The following is a 24,343-nucleotide window of genomic DNA, read 5'->3' on the forward strand; positions in this document are numbered from 1 at the left end:
GTAGCTGAGCTTGCTAAGAGCCAGTAGAAGAGGATTGATCAAAGGAAGAAACAGCAGACCTGAGTTTTGAAGAATGAGTAGGCAGTTGAAGAAGTAAATAGAGGAGGGCTACGAGCCTGGCTGAGATTAGAATGAGCAAAGGTGAAGGGACAGGAGGTGGCACAGCACATTTTTAACACTCTTGGTGTTCAACATGGTAAAAAGAGTAGAATATAAGACTGGATGTCTCCAGACATAAAACTGGGAACGTAAGTAGAGGCGTGTTCCTAAAGAGCCTTAGGAAAACTGGTACCAATCCTTCTAATAGATGCACTGTAAAAGCATCTTTGTAAAAAGACAACTCTGTGAAGAATGCTTTTATAGATATTGAGAAATGAAAATGAAAAAAAAAATCCAGTTTGCCTGCAAGAAGGTCACAGAAACAGACACTCATTGAGATATAAGTTATACGTACTCTATCTTGTAAATTTAGACATTGGGATATAAATTATACTTTCTTAAAATGAGGCATTCCTATCAAAATGACATTATTTGCTTTTGTTTCCATGCTTAGATTTGCATAATTAACCTAAAGAATAGTATTTTCTAAATAGGATTACTACACCTTAAGGGTGTACAAGACAGTTCTTTGGGCATGTGGAAAGAAAATATTAGAATTTGTTTATATTTTACTTTTCTTCCCTGTTTTACATTTCTACTTTTTTCTATATTCAGTATGCACATAATGCATTACTACAATAGTGCATTCATATAATTTATAAATAAAAATACACATTTATAAGAGATGTTCTAAAAACTTTTTACTGATAGGTATATATAATAGACAAATTTCTGAGACCACCACCATAAAAGTTAATTATTTTTACTATACCAACTAAACTGGACAGTTGTAGCTAGCACCAGGTAAATAGTACTGCTTTGATTTAGTTGAGGACATAAAGCACAGGACCTCTCATAAGCTTTGCCTTGTTGGGAATTGGAACGGACCTGTGGCCATTAATTTTATGTGCTTCTGCCCTCAAAAGCATAAAAGTATGAGGCAGGTGAGTCACACTCTGAGATCCACCGATTTCAAGGGGTCTACTCATTAGCTTTGGTGGGTTCACAAACCCTCTAATGGGCATTCAGAGTACTCTGTGTGAGTGTGTGTGTGTGTGTGTGTGTGTGTGTGGTATATATTGGTTTCCCTTTCATTTGAGAGAGTCTGTAACTTTAAGGAAAATCTTAAATGAGACTATAAATACCCCCTGCCATTGTCACCATCAGTTTAATTGCCTTGCCATAGTACAGAGTCTCTTCTTCATTGGCTGACTGACCTCGGTACTCCAATCACACATGCCACACTTTAAGCTACCAGCCTTCCTGTATTATGGCTCTTTCATTTTCTTGTCTTTTATGACCTAGTTATTTCTTGCTCAGGGTCATGTTCTAGCTTTGCTTGGTCCTCACTACAAGATTTGACATTTGGCTTCGTAATTTTCAAAAATTTTGCTTCCCACACTAAGCTGAAAACCAGTCCTAATATTGTGATCCTGACCCTGGCCTTGGCTGGTTTTCTCCAAGAGGTGGCCTGTCACCTGTGTACCTCTGGTTACTGCTTACATGCCAGAGTAACAAGTAGATGCCAGAGGAGTGTAGCGCTTCCCTCTTTGTTCATCCTTCCTGTTCAAAATATAACTCAATTAAAAGCATAATTTAACTCCAACAAGTAATATCTGAGACACTGTTTTAGGTATTTCAGGAGGATACAAAGAAATAAAACAGTCCGCGCTATTAAGGCAACTACAATTTAGTAGTTCACAGGGCTAGCCATGCAGGAAAAGTACTCAAACCTAGGTTTTCCTACCTCAAATCCATCGCACTTTCTACCACAACTCAATGACGATTTTGTTTATAATTATTTTGAAATTGTGTATGTGTTTTCAGGTTTGCAAGAGTGTCTAATAAAGATATTTGTTTTCACTTATATTATTTTATTTTGTTAACCCCTGTGAAGGAAAACTAAATAAATGCATATGAATGAAAATACATAATGAATGACAAACTAACATTTTGAATAATCACTGCTTTAAACTTCTCTTGTCATTTGCATCCTTTTTCTATTGTGATAAAAAGCACATAATGTAAAATTATCTTAACCATTTTTAAGTGTACAGTTCACTAGTGTTAAGTATATTCACATTGTTATGAAACAAATCTCCTGAACTTTGTCATCTTGCAGATCTGAAAATTTATATCCATTAAACTACTAATCCCCTTTTCCTCCACTCTCCGGCTCCTGGTAACCACCATTATACTTTTTTTTCCTATGAATTTGACTACTTCAGATATTTCATATAAGGGAAAGCATACAGTATTCGTCTTTTTGTGACTGCTTTATTCAACTTAACATAATGTCCTCAAGATTCATCCATGTTGTAGCATGTGATAGGATGTTTTTCCTTTTTAAGGCTGAATAATATTCCATTACATGCATGTATAATATTTTATTTATCCATTTATCCGTTGATGGACATTTGGGTTGCTTCCACCTCTTGGTTATTGTGACTAGCACAGCTATGAGCATGAGTGTACAAATACATCTTTGAGCCCCTGCTTTCAATACTTTAGGGTATATACACTTGCATCCATTTTTAACCTACACAAAGAATATCTGCTCTTGAAGACTGACATTTTGCCATCAATCTATAAGAAAGTAAATTCTTTGGAAATATGATATGACAAAATAATTGTATTAATTTGCCTTTCAAATATAAACTAAGGTAGATTTTTCAAAGCTTCTTGATTTTCTTCATATATAGTTATAACAAAAGAAAGTCCATTGTCATACCTTGATGCCAATTATACATACATAGAAAATATTCATAAATATATATACACAGAGAAATATGTACATACACAGACACATCCTGAAAATAGTCTACTTCAGAATAAAGTGCACTTCCATTTTTCAAACTGCAAAAATTGACTTTATATTTTCTAATTATCTTTTTTTAAAGGTCTTTTAAACTTTTTTTCCTGGCTTTTAAAAGTAATCACAGAAAGAGTAGGACGAGATTAAGGTTGCTAAACTCAGCCATACAAGGAGGAAGGAGAATCACATGTGCTGATCTTTCTCACACTACTAACTAAAAGTTTATGTAGTGCAATTAAGAGTTTTGAACCATTATTTTATAAGTAGAGTTAAACATCAGAGGTATATTCATAAATGAGTGGCACATGTCACATACTTAAATTCTTTCAGGATCTCAGAATCATAGAACCTGGGGCTTCTCCATCAAGTCCTGCTCCCTTATTTCACAATTGGAGAAACGTGTCCAATGAGACTAAATGGCCTGTCTAATGTTATATAGCTTGTCATCCCCAAAGCTGGAACAGGAACTCCTATCTTTTCATTACTTCAACATTTTTTATATCTATCTATCTAATCTTCTCTTAAATGAATGTAGCAAAATACAGTAGATATTCTGACTGCATTTATAAGGAAATTACTCTTTCGGCTTTTCTTTTCTTTGTAATAGATGTATGCAATGCAATGACTTCCCCTCGTCTCATGGTAGGATTTGAACTTCCCTGCCCTCAAGGGCCCAAAACCTGATTAGGAGTTGCTGTTGATTCTTGCCCTGGATTTTAAAAGCCTCAAAATTTGTTATAGAAGAAAAAAGTAATAGGTTCTAGAGTACAGAGACAAATACGAAGATTGCAGGAGGGATTCCTGAGACTCATATAAGCACTGAGTGGAAGTTGAATAAGAAGTGTTTCCAGAGGGTAACTTAGGAATTTGAGAACTGGCCATGAGAGGTGTTCAAATGGAAGAAGACCCATTTCTCAGAAAAGAGAAGACAAATGGCAATGCAAAGAACATTGTTCTGGTGTCTAAGCATAAACATTGACCCTGTAGCCTGCACCCAAGGGAGGAAAGTTCACTGTCCTCCTCTAGGGCCTACACACTGCTTTGTTGTGTATCACGTTGACTGTTAATAATCCAGCAGAGTAATCACTATCCATTCTCCAAGGCTGCATTTGGTCTGTGTTTGAGGAGCTCATGTATTCCCCTACCCCTACTGCCAATGCCATCTCACAATGCCCCAGGTGACCCATCTGCTCTAAAAAGAGAATGAGACCATGTACATCTAGTAGTAAGGTGAAGTAGAGGAAAGACCCATATCTGTATCCGGAAAGACTGGAATGAAAAAGATTAAGGTCCCCAGAACTGAGGCAATGGTTACGTTAAAGTTTATAATCTCATTTTTAAAAAGTATAGTTTTGCTGTTTTGTAAGAATTCAAGACCTTTAAGTTTGTTTCCACTTTTTCTTTCATGAATGGACAGGGGGAATGTATAAAAGAAATCATTTTGTTTATCTATGACAAAATGTTAAATTACCTAAAGCTGAAGCATTTTGTGCAATGTGTATATATTGTTTATATATATGTGTGTGTGTTATATATATGTGTGTGTGTGTGTGTGTGTGTGTGTGTGTGTGTTTCTCTCTCTCTCTCTGAATGATGCAACAGATGAAAACTAACCAATAAAGAGGGTATGGTTTGATGCTTAAGAATGAGCCAAACAACAAATGGGTAACTGTGTACTGTCTTCATGACTAATGCAACTTCATTTAACTGTTATCATTTGAAAATACCAAGTATACTAATCTTGTTCATTGTTTTTGTTTCTTTTTTGAGACAGTCTTGCTCTGTCACCCAGGCTGGAGTTCAGTGGTGAGATCTTGGCTCACAGCAACCTCTGCCTCGGGGTTCAATCAATTATTGTGTCTCAGCCACTGGAGTAGCTGGAATTACAGGCATGCGTCACGATGCTCAGCTAAGTTTTTTTTGTATTTTTAGTATAGATGGGGTTTTGCCATGTTGGCCAGGCTGGTCTCTAACTCCTGGCCTGAAGTGAACCGCCTGCCTTGGCCTCCCAAAGTGCTGGGATTACAGTGAGCTACTGCACCCAGGCAAACTATACCAATCTTAATGGCTGAACTTTCAATTGTTTTTCTGTTTTGAAAACCAAGTGTGGCCTAAAGCATTTCTCAACACACTGAAGAACAGTAAACTAAACTCAGACTTTGCCACTTATATCGTTAGATCCTAATTGATATTGAAACTCTGCAAAACAGGAGAACTTTTTCTCTTTCATTTTGTTTACTTGCTTTTTTAAGTTTAGAACTGAAGTTACCAAAAGGAGGTGCATATAGATTGGCAGAAAGCAAATGAGTAGCAGCAAAAAATAATTAGGAGCTATATAAAGAGTAAAAGAATGTATGAATAGGAATCTTCCAGTGATAATATTCCTCCACCTTCAATAGGGCAAAAGATCCACCACAAAAGAAGCAAATAGTCATCCTGAAACTTAATTACATTTCAAAGTAGTACAGTAACATGAAAGGAACAAAACATTTTTGTTCAACAGTTTGCCTACCAGATGGGATCTCTAAATATAGGTAATCTAAAACCTTTGCTTGTCCTATAAACAAATAAAGATGAAAGGAACAGCAACAATAGCTAAGCATTTAAATCAGTGGAAATAAAATAGCACTTTGGTTAAGCCTGGAAGAATCTGGCTCATTCTAATAATGAATCTGGGAAGGCTGGAGTTCTCGGTGAAATTCAGAATACAGAAGGTTGCTTCTGGTATTTACCACCTGCTTATCTACCTGTTTAAACTGGTAGAATAGTTGGAAGAACAAATCAGGAACTAACAGCAGGAGACTTGGGAAAAACTAAAGAAGCACAGGAACACCTAATAAATAGAAACTCTGAAGGACCACAATACAAATTCCAGACTTTTGTTTTTGAAATAAGAGTTGGGACATGCCCTTGCTTTATTTCTGCGCACTCATGTGTAAATGTAGGTAATAGTTAAGAACCTATGCTCTGGAGTCAAGCCCAGCATGTGAATCCAGGTTCTACAATTGACTGGCACTATGACTTTGAGCCAGGTTCCTTACCTCTTTGAGCCTGATCGACAAAAGCAGATAGTAATAATACTGAGTTTTACTGGAATTAATTTATGACAGTTTTTGGCACCTAGTGAATCCCATGAATATTAGTTGCTTATTATTATTAATAATCATTACTCTTAAATAATTATATTTTGATTTTTTGCTGTCTCAAAAGCATGGGGTGGTGTACAGTAAGATTTTCAGGTAGTAAATGGGGTTCTAAGTGTAGAACTTAAAGCCTTCCCTGTATATCTCCAAGTGGTCTTTCCTAGTAGCACTGCCCTCTTCTCACCTGGCTAGGGAAGGTTATCTAGAACTCATATGGGGGAAGGCAGGTCAAAAGACAGAGGTATTTTTTTTTAAGAATTGGCTATCAGAGCTCAGCCTACCCTAGTTTGTCCTCCTCAGGGACTTCACTTATACAACTCTCTGCTGCAGATCTATGGGCTTTGGAGAAATGACTCAGAATTTCTTTTTGATTTGGTTAACTAATGGCATGTAGGACCATTCTGGTTGACGGTATTGGTATTAACATAACACCGTGATAGCTTAGAGCTGATTTTGGCAACTAACGTTTGATAGTAAACAGTTTAGTTACCTGGAAGTAGGGTGATTACCTGGAACAAATAAAAGATAAGTTGTAATTGCTAAAATGTAATGCAGACTACAATGAATGGAAGGCCAGTGTTTAATGGTACTTAAGCTTTTACTGGGTTATTTTGTTGAATTTTACATGAGGCAAAAGCAACCTGCTGGGGCCACTGCCTTCAGTATTAAAAGATACCTATGTTTTGGCCTTTATAGAGGAAATAATTCCATTTTTTAGTATTTTTAAAATTATGGTAAAATACACAAAATTTACTAAGTGTACAGTTCACTGGTAGTTATTAACAATGTTGTACAATCAACATCACTGTCCATTTTTAAAAATGTTTCACTATCTAAGCAGAAACTCTTGTACTCATTATAACAACAACCTCTCAACTCCCTCTTCTCTTAGCCCCTGGTAACCTCTATTTTACTTTCTGTCCCTGTGCATTTGCCAATTCTAGATATCTCATGTAAGTGGAATCATACAATTATTTGTCCTTTTGTGTCTGGCTTATTTCACTTGGCATAATGTTTTCAAGGTTCTTCCATGTTGTGGCATGTATCCGAATCACATTCTTTTTACAGGCTGAATAATACTCCATTCCAATATGTACATAGCACATTTTGTTTATCTCTCCATTTGTAGATGAACATTTGAGTTGTTTCCACCTTTTGGTACTTGTGAATAATGCTGCTATAGAACACTGAAGTACAAGTATTTGTTTGAGTCCTTGCTTTCATCTCTTTTGGGTATATACCTAGGAGCAGAACTGCTGGATCCCATGCTAAGTCAATGTTTAACTTGTTGAGGAACCACCAAATTATTTCTATTGCCGCAACATCATTTTACATTCCCATCAGCTATGCACAAGGTTTCTAATTTCTACACACCTTCACCAATACTTATTTTCTGTTTTTTTGAGAAGAGCCATTCTAATGGGTATATAAAGCAGAATCTCATTAAATTAGATTTGCTTTGTAAACTATTAACAGACACGAAGAGAACTTATTATTATATGCTTTGCTTACCCTGTATATCAAGAGCTGCAAACATCCTGTGCGAGTCCCAAAGTGAAAGGTAAAATATGGTTCTATCAAATTTTAAACATAGTAACACTAATATTTCTCCAAATAAGGTAATCTTGAGTTTTGGGATTGCATCTACAATTCCTACAGCAAATGCTCAGGATATAAACATATCCATTAGTCATTACAGAAGTCCATACGAGGCTGACACACGTAGAATACCATTATTAGCAAAATAAAACTCGGTACAGTTACAGTTGCCTCAGACTTGACCCCAAAGTACTGAAAGCTCCTCAGAGAGCGGGCCAGCCGCGCTGCGCATGCGCGCTCCCGGGCGTGCTCCCGCGCGTGCCTGCGTATTTGCGTGCGCGGCCCCGCGCGGCAACGCAGGGGCGGAGCCGCATGACTGGCAGTGATATCAGCGATGGCGGCTGCGTCGGGGTCGGTTCTGCGGCGCTGTATTGTGTCGCCGGCTGGGAGGCATAGCGCCTCTCTGATCTTCCTGCATGGCTCAGGTGGATTTCAATTTTACGTCCTGGTTTTCTACAGCTCAGGAAACATCCTCCCCTCGGTTATCCCAGTGTTGCCCAAGTGGAGGTGTTGCCGGGCCCAAATAGGGCCCAGTGGGTGGCTCCCCCGTCGCCAGCCCCGGCTGTGGATGCACGGGCAGCGCCACCTGCCCCCAGCCTCCCCAGTTAGTCTTCCTCTTTCTATCGAGCGGTCACTGGCCCACCACCCTCGCTTTGGGGTCTTGTGTCCCGCCGCTCAGCCAGCCCTCCATCCCCACAACATTCTCTCCAGTGCAATCTTTAGCACCTCCCCATTCCTCGCCCCAAGTTTAAACAGAGCAAGTTAGTAAGGTAAGTCTTATGCTAGAGGGAAATTATTTAGTGTTTTTCATTATCAGCTACTAGTGATTTTTCAGTCGTAATTGCCCATTGCTTTCTCCAGGCTCCCATACTAATGTAGACAATTGAGATTCACAGTTAACTTAGATACTGTTTACAGATTATCGCTTTTCTGTAAGCCACTGTGCCATGCCTGGAGTGCTTTCTCTCTCTTTCCTTTTTCCCGCTTCTCTTTCCTTCCTTTCCCTTACCCGCCTGTGTCATTAAACTTCCAAGATAGACTACAGGGGCAGGAGTCCCAGGGGCAGGTATCTTCCACTGCCTGCCCTTAGTAATGTGTACTGAATGCTCTATCGTTTCTTAACACTCATCTGTAATCACTTTTGTCTGTCTTCCCCACTGGATTGTGAGCTTCCCACTGGATTATGAGAGTAAGGGCTCTTGTGTCAACCTTTGCACCCCCCAGTGCTTGGCCCAGGGTAAGCTCTCAGGAAATGTTTTTTAAAGAAATGAGATGCAGCCGGTGTCCTCAGGGGGCCTACCTAAAGTTAAAAACAAAAACAATCCAATTAGTTTGAGTCAGCAGTGCATGGAAGATCACAAGACGGTGCATGGTTTCCTGCCAAGTGAATTGTAAGAGAAAAAAATGTGGTTAGGCATTATTAAGGCATTTGGAAGATGAAAAGCTTGTCAGACTTTTCGAAGAAAGTGGTCTTTGAGCCGAGACGGGTAGGCTTAAAAGGGACGGTGATTGGAAGGGAATTGGAAAGGAGTACTGGGCAGAGACCTGGAAAAGGGCAATTGTGGGAGGTATTCTCTTTATTTTGAAAATGAGGCCAGACAGGTTCAGCAGCTTGGCCAAGGTCTCTTAGGTGTTACTGTGAGTAGTGGTGGATTTGGGATTGGAACCCAAAGCTCTCCGACCTCAAACTCAGGGCTTTGGTGGAGTAAGGTGGAAAAAGCTTGAACTAGGATGTATTGTTTTGGAGATAGGGAAGAAGAGGGCCGATAGTGTTTAAAGAGAAAGACTTGGCATATATTTAGAAGGTGAAGTGTGCAAGATGACAGCGGTACTTAATAACTAGGAGACTGGTAGTACTATTTAGGGCTCCAAGAGTGTTCATTTATAAGTACCCAGAAATTCCACAACACTGTACCTTTTCTCATAATCAATTCTCATTATCTTTAGGAAGAACTCCTAGACTATGTTCTTTTTTTCCCTGGACCTCTTTGCTTAAAATAACTATCCTTCTCTTAAATTTCACATTACATTTTTATAACCTGTAAGGGTATGTCTCTAAAATTTTCATAACCTATAAGGGTATGTCTCTAAAATTCAGAGTCATGTATGTATTTTTTCCTTCATACTTTGAACCAAGAATTTATTCAAAGAATTCTGCCAAGTATGCGAGTATAATGTGATTCCTATATATTTAAATCTCCACTGAAGTAAAGAAAACCTTACTGGGAGTAGGTCTTTATCATCTTTATCATTGGGAGTAGGTCTGTATCATCCAGTAGGTCTTTAGCAGCTAGTGATTTTACATTAAACTTTAATATATGTGTTTATGTTATAGGAGATGTTTGGTTTCTGCTTACTTAGAGTATGGGCAAACCAATTCTAACAGTTTTATCACACTCAGTTTTACCATACTATTAACCAGTTTTAACAGTTTTACTATGGAATAAGGTACTAGCTTTTTAAAGAGTAGACATCGTGAGTGGATAGATGTTGTTTTGCAGCTTCATTCTTACTCTTTGAGGCTGAAAAAAATGTTATTAAAGACAGCTCTTGTTTTTTCAAATAAAAAGCCTTAACAGCGTGAGATTTTCTTCTAGGAGATAGCAGCCATAGGAGAACATACGGGAGTGTAAATTATATGTAGCCAATTTAATTTGAGCCTTTTCGATTAATAAAGTACTAAAGATGGACCTTCTTTTAAGATGATAAAAATAAATGATAGGTTAGTGAGTTTTGTTCAGTCTCTCATAGCAGATTAATTCACTCCTATTTGCTCCCATAGGACACTGGTTCTTTTTTCAATGGTAGTCAGTCATACTTGTAATTATGTAACTTAATGTCTGTATTCCACACTAAGCTAGTAGGTCCACAAAGCCCAAACCATGTGTCTTGTTTATGGCTTTCTTCTTGTGTAGTAAGGCTTACTTCTTGTAAGTCTTACTTACAAGAAGTAAGACTTCTTGTGTAGTCATGTCAGCAAGTTGACTGAGTGGCTTCTTGGTAAAGTCACCCGTAAGCTCAAGCTCTATGTCGCTCAATGTAATGGACATTTTCAGTATTCCTCTTACATGAACTGCCATCTGCATTCAGCTTTCTTCTCAAAAAACTCTCCTGGTTCTTTTTCTGTCTTGATTTGCTCCTTCTGGCTTCTTTTGCACTCATCTTCCTCTACCTGGCCATTAATGATGGGGTTTCTCTAAATTTGGTCCAAGGTCTTTTCACTCTACATTTTTCTCCCAAGGCTAATCACGGAAGTCTCCTAGAGATACCCATTTGTGTCACTGATGTATAGGTAAAAATAGAATCTTTGAATTTCTGTGGAGATACATAGATTCTGTTTTTGAGCTCTAGACAAGTTTATCAAACTGCCTGATAGACATTCATTCATGAATCCATTCATTCAAGAAATGTATCACAGCCTCCATGTGTAAGGCACTGTTCTGTGCTCTGATCATACAGCAATGAACAAAACAAATCACTGCTGTCATGGAGCTTATGTTCTAATGAAGTAAATAAATACTATAGTAGAAGGTAGTAAGTTTTATGGAAACAAGGAAAGCAGGATAAGGGGATGCTTCCATGGATGAGAAGTTGAAACAGTGTTACAATTTTTAAAAAGTAGTCAGGTTATGCCTCACTGCAAAGATGACAGAAGATGAAACTTTACAGCTAGACTTAGACGTGGATTTAAAGCCAAGTCGGAGGCCCCAGGGTAGGTTCCTTGACATGTTCAAGGAACAGCAGTAAGGCTAGTGTGCCTGGAGTGAGAAGAATAGGAAGGGATATCCAAGAGGGTACTGGCATCCAGGTAGTGTAGGGCAGGGGTTGGCAAACTTTCTGCAAAAAGTCAGGTAAGCATTTTAGCTTTTGTGGGCCATGTAAGGTCTCTTCCCCATATTTTTGCCTTCTCTCTTTAAGAAAGGAGTCTTTAATAATGTAAAACTCATTCTTAGCTTATCCTCCTTAAGGACCCTAGGCTGGATTTTGTCCTTCCCTCTAGCTGTCCATAGTTGCTCAATCAACCCATGGTATAAGACCTTGTATGCATTACAAAGAGGCACCTCACACTCAACTTGTGTATGCCTGTTGCTTATGTTTCCTGTCTAGGCAGGTGTCTAGTATTATTGTTCACCCAGTTACTCTGGCCAAAAGCCTGTTAGTCATCCATGAAACCTTTCACTGTTGACCCTTTATAACAAATCCGTTGCCAATCTTTATTAATTTTACGACCTAAATTTCTCTATTAATCTGTGTCTACCTACATCATCACTGTAGTCTAAGCATGAACAGTAGTTTCCTAACTGATCTCTGTACATCTACTTTTGCTCTCTTTCAATTGTGTCTTCACACAGCTTCCAGATTGATCCTTTAGAATCATGCCAACCTTTCTGTCAGAAATATTCATGGCTTCTCCATGAGCAGATTTGTCAGGTTCCTACAGTTTCTCTGGTCTCATTTTATAGACACTGCTCTTTTCATTCTCTGCTTTTCAGTTCTTACATGTCATACTGCTCCCTCTTGTCCAGAATCTTGGCACCTGCCCTTTCCTCGGCCTGGGATACTTTTTTCTTCTGCCCTGCACTTCTCACCATTGTGTAGACTTTAGTTCAATCATTCAGCAACTATCCGTGGATACCCAGTTTTTGTCAGTCCTGTTCTAGGCACTATGTGAACAAATAACTCAGATAAAATACATAGTAAACTTCATCCTGCAGAGTTTATAGGCTAGTGCATTTATTCATGAACTCCATAACCCAGTCAGTTGTGAATATAATAAATCCTTGCAACACCAAGTGTCTCATCTTTGAAGCAGTTACATTTGCCTTTCACATTTATTTGTGTGATTTTTTTTTCTTTTTTATTTTATTAATTTTTTTTGCATACAAAAACAATAAACATTTTCTAAAAATACATACAAACAAAAAGATGTGTATCAAACATATTAGGAAGGTTGCACATGGGAAGTCGGGGAATAGAAATGGGGGTGGGAGTTAAAATAAATGAGAGAGGGACTTTATATGGATCAGTGATAATAACTCAATCCTCTATTTGACAAAGAAGAGGGAGAAGGAAGAGGAAGAAAAAGAAAGTGGGATAAAGGATCAGAAAGGGAGGAAAATAGAAAAAATTAGAGTATGACTCCAGGGTAGACCTGTTTTGTTGTCATTGAGTTGGTTGGTTGGTTTGTCTGTTGTATTCTTCATGTTTCGCCAAGTTGGCCAGACTGGTCTCGAACTCCTAGCCCGAAGTGATCAACCCGCCTCGCCCCCCAGAGTGCCGGGACCACAGGCGTGAGCCACCACGTCCAGCCCCCACATTGCTTCTGGCCTCCGTGGTAGACCTCCCAGACGGAGCGGCCAGGCAGAGGAGCTCCTCACTTCTACCCAGACACGGGGCGGCCGGGCAGAGGGGCTCCTCACTTCCCAGACGGGGCGGCCAGGCAGAGACGCTCCTCACTTCTTCCCAGACGATAGGTGGCCGGGCAGAGGCGCTCCTCACTTCCCAGACGATGGGTGGCCGGGCAGAGGCGCTCCTCACCTCCCAGACGATGGGTGGCCGGGCAGAGGCACTCCTCACTTCCCAGATGGGGCAGCCGGGCAGAGGCGCTCCTCACTTTCCAGACGATGGGTGGCCGGGCAGAGGCGCTCCTCACCTCCCAGACGATGGGTGGCCGGGCAGAGGCGCTCCTCACCTCCCAGACGATGGGTGGCCGGGCAGAGGCGCTCCTCACCTCCCAGACGATGGGTGGTGATTTTTTGACTAATTTCTGTTTTTCACAATATGCTACAGACTCCGTAAGAATAGGGACTCTATTCCTCCCTCACCCTGCCATCATTGCCTCTAGCAGTGAACACAGTGCTTGACACATTAATAGGGATTCAATAGGCAGTTTTTGAACTGATACCTTAATGAGTTAATTGATTAAAAAATTAAAATTGTGACCTCTTAATTTCCTCCTCAGGACTCCATAAGATGGACTTATATTTCCTTCCATTTTTTCTGTAAATACATATACATTAATATTTGTATGACTTTTTATTACTTACCAGCTTTGGAGTAGATAATTATTCTTTTAGGTCGTGTAAACATGTTGTCAAAATTAAATTATGATTTCTTCAAGTTAAAAATAAAATTACACTGAATAGACATTTTGGACTTTTTTTTAACCAAGAAAATTATATTAGGTTCTTCTAACTACAGCAGTTTAACAATCACTTTAGGAATTTATTACTATTGAAAATAAGATAAGAAATGACTATTAAAAGTCACATATATAAATACAGAACTAATATTTTTTTTAGAAAAATCTATTTATTCCTGTACTACCCACTAAACAAATTAGGTAACTTAAAACTTAAGCTTAAACAAGATCTTCAGAGTAATCAATGGTGAAGCCAGGAGTAAAATAATCAAAATTATTGCTAGTTATTGAGACCTAGTTAGTTAATTCATATTAGTCAGTTTCTATATGGTTATTATGATGTATGGAGCTTTTTTAAATCCCTTATTCCATCCTCTGTGTGACGTAAAAGTTTTAGACTGCTTTGAAATGCATTGTATTACTAAAATATTTATTTTAATCTAGATTTTTTTATTCATCAGGTGATTCTGGACAAGGATTAAGAATGTGGATCAAGCAGGTTTTAAATCAAGATTTAACATTCCAACACATAAAAATTATTTACCCAACAGCTCCTCCCAGGTATGCAGTGATTTATCTCACTTGTCAGTATAACTCTGTGGCATAAAATATACATAAAGAGATGTGCTAGCTAGGTGTTCTTTAAGCTTAATTTTGTATTTAAGATACTTTAAATTAGAGTACTTTGTCCCCAGAATGTATTCTTTATTGCAGTTACACTGTTGGACCAAGTTTTGCCAGGTGAGTAATTTATTCCCTTTCTGTAAAGCATTCCCTAAAGCTCTGAATTTAAACTGTGTCCCAAGCATGGCTTATGTAACTCTGCTTCCTCTTGCCCTGCAGATTGCTCAACTTTCATACTTCTTCTCTACATTCACCCCAAAAGGAAACTTAATAACTCCAACAAGTATAATCTTTCTAATAATTTAGTTAAGCCAGAGTTCATAATCTCTGGGAAAGTGTTTTATGGCATTCTTTCCACATTTAAAAGGATTATTAAGAAACAATGTTATGCTTTTTTAATCAGTAAACCAGAAGAGGAAGATGGAATTGACTACTTAATAAATATTTAGGTTATATAACCTGTAGGTGTGTGCAAAAAATTCACAGTAATAAAACTGCTATAGTTTTGAGGCCAAACTGCTCTTTGTAAATATTAAATTAACATCTGCATAGTCTTTTATTCGGAACACATGCCGTATATCAGGGATTGGGATTTTTTTTTTTTTTGGTTAAGTGAAATGATGTGTGGAGCTACGCCCCAATCTGATTTTTCTCATAATCTGTTCTTGATTTTTTTTTCTTTTTTTCTTTTTTTTTTTTTTTTTTAGACAGAGTCTCACTCTGTTGCCTAGGCTGGAGTGCAGTGGTGCAGTCTTGGCCCACTGCAGCCTTTGCCTCCCGAGTTCAAAGGATTCTCCTGCCTCAGCCTCCTGAATAGCTGAGAATACAGGTGTGTGACACCATGCCCAGCTAATTTTAAAGACAAGGTTTTGCCATGTTGGCTAGGCTGGTCTGGAACTGTTGACCTGAGGTGATCCACTCACCTCGGCCTCCCAAAAAGTGCTGGAATTATAGGCATGAGGCACTGTGCCTGGCCTGTTCTTGATTTTTTTTCTTATCAGGCATACTATGCAAATGCCTTGCTTTATATTTCCATTAACTTAGTATTAAGGAGAAATAAAACCAGAACTTCAAGGACGTTTTTATATGTACTAATAAGAATTTACTTACTTTAATTGATAGAATTGAAAAAGGGAGAACAAAATGATAATGTAAGACTGAAGACTCAAAGGAGTTATTATTTAAATGTAATTTTAATAGAGTTTGAAAGTTTGGTAATGTAGTTAAAAGACCCAATCACCAGTGGTTATTTTTGTGCTATAAATTGCATGTCTTTGAAAATGTTAAAAAAGCTTGTTGTTACTGATTTTTAGGATAGCTGAAGTTGGAAGGAAGAAACATAGTGGTATTTCTGCAGGGATGAAAGATAAGTTCATTTCTGCCTAAATATAAATACAATTGTCTGATTAATCATAAGACCACTGAAAACCTTATTCTAGGAATTGATATTTTTTATCTTAAGAATTTCATGTCATTATCAATTGTGATAGGAATTCTAGACAGTATTTCTCAAACTTTTGGCCAGAGATATTTCAGAAAATCCAAAAATCTCCATGTGCCCTAAGCATTATTTGTGGGTACTGTTGTGATTTAGTAAAATATGAAATCATTGGACCAGCTTCATAGTAACTTTTTGTTATAGTTTTATAATCAATAGCTATTTGAACAGATCATCAAACGTTTTAGACCATACTCACCAATAGAAATGTAATATGAGCTACATATAAATTTAACTTTTCTTGATACCACATTATAAAAATAAATACATAAAATTAATTTTAATAATATATTTAACCCAGTATATTCAAAATATTCAACATGTAATCGGTATAAAATTATTAAAGTGATATTTTATATTTTTCACACTAAATTTTTGAAAATTGGCATGTTTTGCATGTACGACACATCTTCTGATGCTAACTAATTACACTTAAATTAAATAATAGTAAAAATTAGGTTCCTCAGGTTGCACTGGCTACATTTACGTGCTTCATAACCTTATGTGGTTAGGGGCTGCCATTTTCTACAGCTTAGTTTTAGAACTTAAAGAAGAGGAGTTCCCATATACAATATATTGGGAGCCACTGTTCTAGATCAAGTCATCATTTTTACTTATGCATACAATACTCATTGGTTTGCTCGAGTTTTCACTTATTAGTAGCAAAACATAGATTTCCAACACATTACTTTAAATATTAAATTATTTAATTGCAATAGAAAATGAAACTGGCATAAACAAATTTGAGAACAAACATAGTTGACTCTTGGTAAGCATAAAAAGCATAAGGCTCAATTTGTGGGAGCAAAAGTGTGAGGGTGTGCAAGAATGAAGCCTCTTGATCTGGACCATTTGGTCTTCCATGGGCGTTAGATATAGGAACACATGGCTTTGGTTAATACCATGAGGCAGTTCAGTGGAGGTCAGTTAAGAGAGATAATATCATACTTAGTGTATTATAATTAGCTGATTTTTTTCCTACCTTGTGCTAGACTAATTTTCTAGAGCAGTTTATATGATACTTCTGTATCCCTACAGACAGAGGGATACGGTATCTCTAAGCACTTACTACATATCTTGCAGTATTTGCTTGTTGTTATAATTTAAAATAGTGCAATAGGAATGAGTAATTATGGGTATTTATATATAATACTAGTATTTTAATTGTGTAATAGTTTATGCCTATGTGAGGTTTTAAAAAGTGTATTTTGTTGTGGTAAATAACCTAAGAATTGTCGTTCATAAGGGGTTGCAATTACTTGTCCTAGGACTTGACCCTGTAATAGATTAATTGAATGAGCACAAGATTATGGGCCACTTTTAACTAATGAGTCTCAAATTGAGGAGCACTGCGGTATCATTAAGCCTATAGCTTTTAACTGGTTTCCAGACTTCAGAATGCTGTTTGATAATATTTTATTAGAATGCACTGGCATTCATGGTGTACTTTGCTGTTTTAAGACTTCTGATTGATGTTCCTAACACATTACCCTGTTTAGGCAAGCAGTTTGGGCATAGATTTATTGTCGTTGCTTTTGTAGCGTAATATGGCTTCATTTGGGGTTTTAAGGATAGTTGCTACCTTCCATCTATTAATGGCAGTGTTTCTTGTGCTGCTAATAAGAGAGATTCTGGTGTCATCTACCTTGCTTGCTACCTTTCTGGTGACATCAAAAGGAGGCATGTGATAGATATGTACCTTCCTTAACTCTCACTCTTTTTAATGTGATTGGTACAGGATAAAAATGAATTTTAATAACCTTTTTAAAAATTTATCAAGGTTTCATGCTTTAACATGTTGCTACATACTTTCCGATATTGTCCACATTCCTGGTATTTATTCTCCTGTTTTTTTTTCTTTCACCACTTGTAAACCCTTAAGTTTTTCTGTACTATGGATGTTTCATTGACTATGTTATTCCTACAGGGTATACTGAAGATATCACTTGGCTTGTAAAATCATTCCATTGATGGCATGTAAATAATATTCAGGGTTTATCTGCCTGTTAGTTGGCAGTTTTGTCCTAGAATGTATCTAATCTCTCGTTACATGGAAGTGATGCTTACTATTATGTGGCTTTACCCAAGCCAGTATTTATAGAAATGAGTGAAAATGAAATGTATAAAAGCAGGTTAAGCATTATTAACTTTGGTACACAATGCCAAGCATATTTCCAGAGAGGCTATAACAATTGACAGCCTCACCAGCAGTATTCAAGATTCCCATTTGTCTCACATCCTCCTGAACACTTTCCATTGTCTTTTTAATTTTAGCCAAACCAATGGATGTGTAATGGTATCTTGTTGTGCTTTTAATTAATATTTCTTTAATACTAATGATGTTGCACACTGTTTTATGTACTTATTGAGCATTTAAATATCCTCAAAAGAAATGCCCACTCAGATTATTTGCCCATTCTTTTATTTGGTCATCTTTTTCTATTGATTTGTTGGAGTTCTGTAGTTTTTTGGATACAGTTTACTATTGTTGTTGGATATGTGAATACAAATACCTTCTCTTTGTGGTTTGCATTTTCACATTCTTAATGACATCTCATGGACATAAGTTCTAACATGTTTCTTTAAAATTTACAGTGAAATACAAAAATTGTGTGTGCATAGTTAATTTTGATAAATTATAGTACAGAGAATTTTGGTAAAATTAGGCACCTATTTACCTCAATTAAGTTGGAGAATATTCTCATCACCCCAGAAAGTTTCCTCGTGCTTCTTTCAAGTCAATTCCCATCTCATGTATTATTTTTTGGATATCTGTTACTATAGCATAGTTTGGCTTGTTCTTGAATTTCAGTTAAATTGAGTCATTTAATGATTTAATGGAATCTTGTGTCTGGCTTCTTTTATTCAGCTTGGTATTTTTGGGATTCATCTATATGTATGTATCAGTTGTTCAATTTTTAAAATTCTGAGTAGGTATTATATAAATATAACACAATTTGTTTATTTATCTACTGTTGTTGCACGTTTGGATCATTTCCAGTTTTGAGATCTAATGAGTAATGATAACATAAATATTCTTGTTACAAGTCTTTTCGTGAGCATAATTTGAATTCTTATTTAGACTCTATTCCTTTGGTCTGTTGGTCTAATCTTATAGTCGTACAAAATTGTTGTAATTATCACAGCTATATAGAAAATTTTGAAACCAAGTGGTGTAAGTTTTGCTCAGTCTATGTTACTTGCATTTACTTGTAAATTTTAGAACCTGCTCTTCAATTTTACAAAACACCTGTTTGGATTTTGATTGAAATTGCATGGAATCTAGTTTGATTTAGAGAAAATAGATGCCTTCTAATACATACACATGGTATGTCTCACCATTTATTTAGGTCTTTATTAATTTCTCTCAGAAGCGATTCGGAGTTTTTAGTGTAGAAATCTTTTGCTAAATTTATTTACAAGTATTCTGTTTCTTCATGTTATTGTAAATGGAATTTAAAAAAAAATTTGATTTTCAAATTGTCGCTAGTACAGAGAAATAAATTTTAGTTTTTTATTTTGTCATTGTATCCTGCTATCTTTCTAAATTCACTTATTTCTAGTACTTATTTAATATATTCCTTATGAATTTTGTGTATGCATTTTATTTCATTGTCTTGCTTTTTTGCACTTGTTTGAACTTCCAGTACAATGTTAAATAGAAGTGAGTACTTCCTTCCTGTGTAATCTTAGAGGGGAAGTGTTCAGTATTTCACTAAGTGTGATGTTAGTTCTAGGGTTTTTTTGTGTATATGCCTTTTTTTTATATCGAGGACATTTCTTTGCCTAATTAGCTGAGAGGTTTCTTTGAATTTCTCAAATGCTTTTCTGTGTCCTTTGGAATAGTCATGGTTTTTATCTTTCATTTTGTTAACACAGTGAATTACGTTAATGGATTTCCAAGTCTTAAACCAACCTTACATTCCTGGGATAAACCCTTTTGTAATGTATTATCCTGGTTATATGTATCCAAATTTGTTTTGCTAATACTTTGGTAAAGAATTTTATGTCTGTATTCATGAGGAATATTGTTCTGTGATTTTCTTTAATGCCTTTGAAAAACTTTATCATTGGGGTTATGCTAGTCTCTTAAAAGCATTGGGAAGGATTCCCTTCTCTGTGTCTGTTTATGTTATTTCTTCCTTAAATATTTGATGAAATTCACTATTGAAATTACCTGGACCTGAGATTTCCTTGTATGAAGGTTTTGATAATGAATTCAATTTCTTTCATAGAACCAGGATATTCAGATTTTATATTTATTTTTAGGCCAGTTTTGATAATTTGTATTTCTCATGAAATCTGTATCTTTTTTCTGATTTGTCAAATTTATTGACACTAAGATGTTCATGATATTTCCTTTTAATGCTTTTATGATTTGTTGTTGATACCTTTTATTTCATTACTGGTAATAATTTGTGTATTTTCTCTTTTTTTTCATGGTTCATCTTACCAAGAGGTTACCAATTTTATTAATCTTTTATAGAACCAGCTTTGGCTTTCTTATTTTCTCTCTTATTTGCTTTCTATTTCATTTATATCTATTCTTATATTTCTTATTTTCTTCTATTTACATTAAATCTATACATTTCTCACTAATCATTACTTTAGCTAAGTTCCACTACTTTTTTTCTCTCTTTTTATTTATGTTGAAATGTTTTCAAATCTTCATGGTCCCATTGCCGTACTCTATAACAGACCACCCCAAATAATAACAATTTTGTTATGTTCACAAATTTTGTGGGCTAAGAATTCAGAAGGGGGACAGTGGTTATGACTTGATCTGGGGCCTCTCCTATGGGAAAACTTGAAGACTGGTGATGACTTGTTATGTGATTGCTAGGAACTGGAATCATCTGAAGGCTCACTCACATATATGGCATAATGCTGGATATTAACTGGGACCTTCCTTTGGTCTTATTACCATAACACCTGTGTGAGACCTCACCATGTAGTATCTTGGGCTTCCTGGCAGCATGGAGGCTGGATTCCAAGAGCAAGTGTCTAAAGAGAACCAGACCTAAAGACCTAGTGTTAACAGTAACATGGTACTCTTCCCTCATTAGTTAAAAGACTGCTTAGAATCAAGCAGAGAAAACAGACTTCTGTTTCTTAATGAAGTGTCAGACAGAGTTACACTGTAAGAAGGGCATGTGGGATGGAAGGTATTACTCTGGCCAGTTATGGAAAATATAGTTCTGGGACCTATATAACCCCATGGGACCTAAATAACCCACAAGTTCTGGGTCCTAAATAACCCATGAGTTATTTAGAAACATGTTGTTTCCAGATATCTGGAGCTATTCTAGATATTCTTATTACTGTTGATATCTAGTTTCATTTCATTATTGTTAGAGAAAATATCCTGTATGATTTTCTTCTTTTGATACTCATTGGGACCTTTTTATGGCTTTGCATATGGTCTATCTTGGTGACTGTTACTGTGCATTTCTGTGTTTCGTGTTCTATAAATATTAATGGTTCAAGGTATTTGAAAGCATTACACAAATTCTGTATATGCTTAGTGATTATTTTTCTAAGTTGTTCTATTAGTTACCAAGGGATGGGTATTAAAATCTCTAGCTCTGATTGTAGATTGGTCTGTTTCTCCCTTTAGTTCTGTCAGTTTTCTCTTTATGTATTTTTAGGCTATATTATTAGGTGCATAGTCATGTAGTAGTGTTGTCTTTTTTATGGCTACTTTTATCTATAAAATGTTCCTTTTTAATTTGTGGTAATACTCTGAAGTGTACTGTGTTTAATAAAAATATAGTATACCTCAGCTTCCCTATGCTTACTGTTTACATGGCACTTCATTTTTCATCCTTTTACTTTCTTTTGATTAGAGCTGTACAGTATGTCTTTTTCCATTCTTTTGCTTTTAACCTACCTATATCATTGAATTTAAAGTAGATTTCTTATAGACAACACGTAGTTGGGCTTTGTTTTCATCTTTAACCAAACTGATAATTTGTCTTCTAAGTGATTTGTCTAAGCAATTTACATTTAATGTAACAATTAATATGCTTGAATTTAGGTCTACTGCTTTTCATTCCTCTGTTTCCCTTTTACACTTTCTATTGGATTATTCATTTTTTAATACACCATTTTACTTTATTTTTTTTTCTGATTGCCATAGGGATCATGATTTACATAGCAAAGCTTTTTTACCTACTTAGGGTTCTTTGTTGTTTTTTTTCCTTGTAACTATATGGGTCCCTTTATCCTCATCTTGTGTATGTTACAGTTTTCATATGTATTTCATCTGCATACATTGAAAACTGTACCAAACAAGGTTATAATTTTTGTTTTCAACAGTCAACCATATTTTAAAGAGCTTAAGAAGAGAACAATAGTTTATTGTATATACTCAGTTGTGGTCTATTACAGCATATAAGTGTGTTTTGATTAAATTGTGAATTACCATTTTGATTATAAGGTATCCCTTTTCCTCAACTATATTTAATAGATGTTTTAAATCAGCCAAGGTAGGGGCATATTCAGTAAAAGTTAGCAATTAGTTTGCTGTGTTGATTTAGATGGAAAATACTGCTTTTTTTTTTTCACTGTGGTAATTTAGACTCTTTAATTGAAGTTCCCAATAAAGATTTTTATTTCTATGACATGCTTTAGCTATATTTACATTTAGAGATTTTCTTAGTTTGTGTTTATTATTAGAATTTCCATTTAAAAATAATTTTTAACAAGCCATTTATGATTTATATGATAATATAGTTTCTTTTGGTGTTTTAAAAATTTCTAAAAGTAGTAAGATTTGCATAGTGCCTATACTTTTGGATTCACTGTTTTTCCACACAAAGTCCGTGTTTGTGTTTTTCAGTAAATATGTATTCTAAAATAAACTAGGCACTTTTTGTTTAGACATGGTAAACAATGAATTCCTCTTTACTCCATCACTTAGGATTCCTATCTGAAGCATGATAGTAGGAGAGCCCTCTCCTGATAACAGTAGATCTGTACTACAAGTATGCTAGTAAGGAACCCTACTAAAAACAGCTATTTTGAAGAAATAATGTACTTCTTTGGTAATTATTAGGTATGTTTAAATACATACTAGTATGGAAAAGTTTTCTTAGATATAGTTTTTTTAAAAAGAAACAAAAATGGACTGTTTTCTACAAATCACAGTGTAGATTTTATAAGAGTTAAAGTCAAAATATGTTCGAAGCAAAAATAAAATAATTTTAGACATTGTTATTTCTAGCTGGCACAAATTATTCCCAAGTGACACAAATGATTACTGAAATTTATTCAGCAAATATTTAGCATCTATTCTATGTCAGGCTTTGTTCTTAACACTGGGGCTATATCTGTGGAAAGGATGAAGTCCCTGCTCTCAGTGAGCCCATGTAGAGACAGAAAATAAAAGGGAAATTAAATGTAATAATTTCAAATAGTGATAAATGGTATTAAGACTGGGGATAGAGAGTATATGTGTGTGTTGCAGGGTAAGAGGGAGGTATACTTTCAGTTGGAGAATCAAAGAAGCTCCCCTGAGAAGGTGACACTTGAGCTGAGACCTAAATGAACAGTCGGAGCCCACCATGCAGAAATGTTGCAAAGAGCCCTCTAAGTAGTGGGGATATCAGATGCAAAGCCACTCAACTAATAATAAGCTTGTACTATTTGAAGAAAAGGAAGTGACAAATGTGACTGGAACCTAGTGAATGGTGGGAGAGAGAAGTGGTATGAAATGAGGATAAAGAGGAAGACTGGTGCCAATTTGTTAACTTAAAGGTTATGAATGAACTTTCGATTTTATGACTTTAAGGCAACACAGATCAAAAACAACTTGGTATCAAGCTGAATGTCAACTATTTTTTTTTAACCTTGGACATTTTATTCTAGCTTAATATTTTACCAATGTGTAATGGGTTGATTGATTGATTAACTTAGGAACCACACAGATGTTCTTTGCCAAACATATTTATTTATTGTGGTAATGTCTGAGGAGTTTTATAACAGCTAATAAAGTGATTTATTTGAGGAAGAAGGTGAATGAGTATAACATATGTGATAGTTTTTAGCTGTTTAAAAAACAACTTTTATATTTTATTTAAATGTTATTCTAACATTTTAGGAGATTTATACATTCTTGGTTATGCTTTCTTAGCAAGAAAGTTCTAAATTATTTTTGTCTTGTTAAATTTTCTCAATTACTCCATTTGAACAGAATTTTAATTTTCTTAGCTACCACATTAGTAAAATATTTACATTGGGATTCTACCTCTACTGAGCATCTATCTATAATTAAGGCATTGTCAAAGAAAAAAGTTAAGTGAATGCCACTTTTTTCCATTAATGGCTGAGTTCCCAGAATGATTCACATTTTAGCCTATGATATCATCCTTATTTAAGTATTTAGACAGACAAATAAACACAGAAATAGCAGAGTAAAATGA

The 24,343-nt window shown here is 36.0% G+C and overlaps 1 protein-coding gene across 5 annotated transcripts in view; it reads left to right on the forward strand.

Moving 5' to 3' along the window:
* The first annotated feature begins 7,928 nt into the window (after positions 1-7,928).
* Positions 7,929-24,343, forward strand: part of LYPLAL1 (lysophospholipase like 1) — a 40,293-nt gene continuing 23,878 nt past the window's right edge. For 2 of the 5 annotated variants that reach the window (XM_055233467.2, XM_055233469.2), the window contains exons 1-3: positions 7,958-8,081; positions 14,260-14,359; positions 14,513-14,539. In XM_055233467.2, the coding sequence (XP_055089442.1) occupies positions 7,991-8,081; positions 14,260-14,359; positions 14,513-14,539 (218 nt within the window). In that variant the 5' untranslated portion in view covers positions 7,958-7,990. Of the gene's footprint in view, positions 8,082-14,259; positions 14,360-14,512; positions 14,540-24,343 lie in introns of all 5 variants that reach the window. The other 3 variants (XM_055233470.2, XM_055233472.2, XM_055233468.2) reach the window with 2 other exon arrangements.

This window comes from Symphalangus syndactylus, chromosome 19, assembly GCF_028878055.3.
Source record: "Symphalangus syndactylus isolate Jambi chromosome 19, NHGRI_mSymSyn1-v2.1_pri, whole genome shotgun sequence".
NCBI lineage: Eukaryota > Metazoa > Chordata > Mammalia > Primates > Hylobatidae > Symphalangus > Symphalangus syndactylus.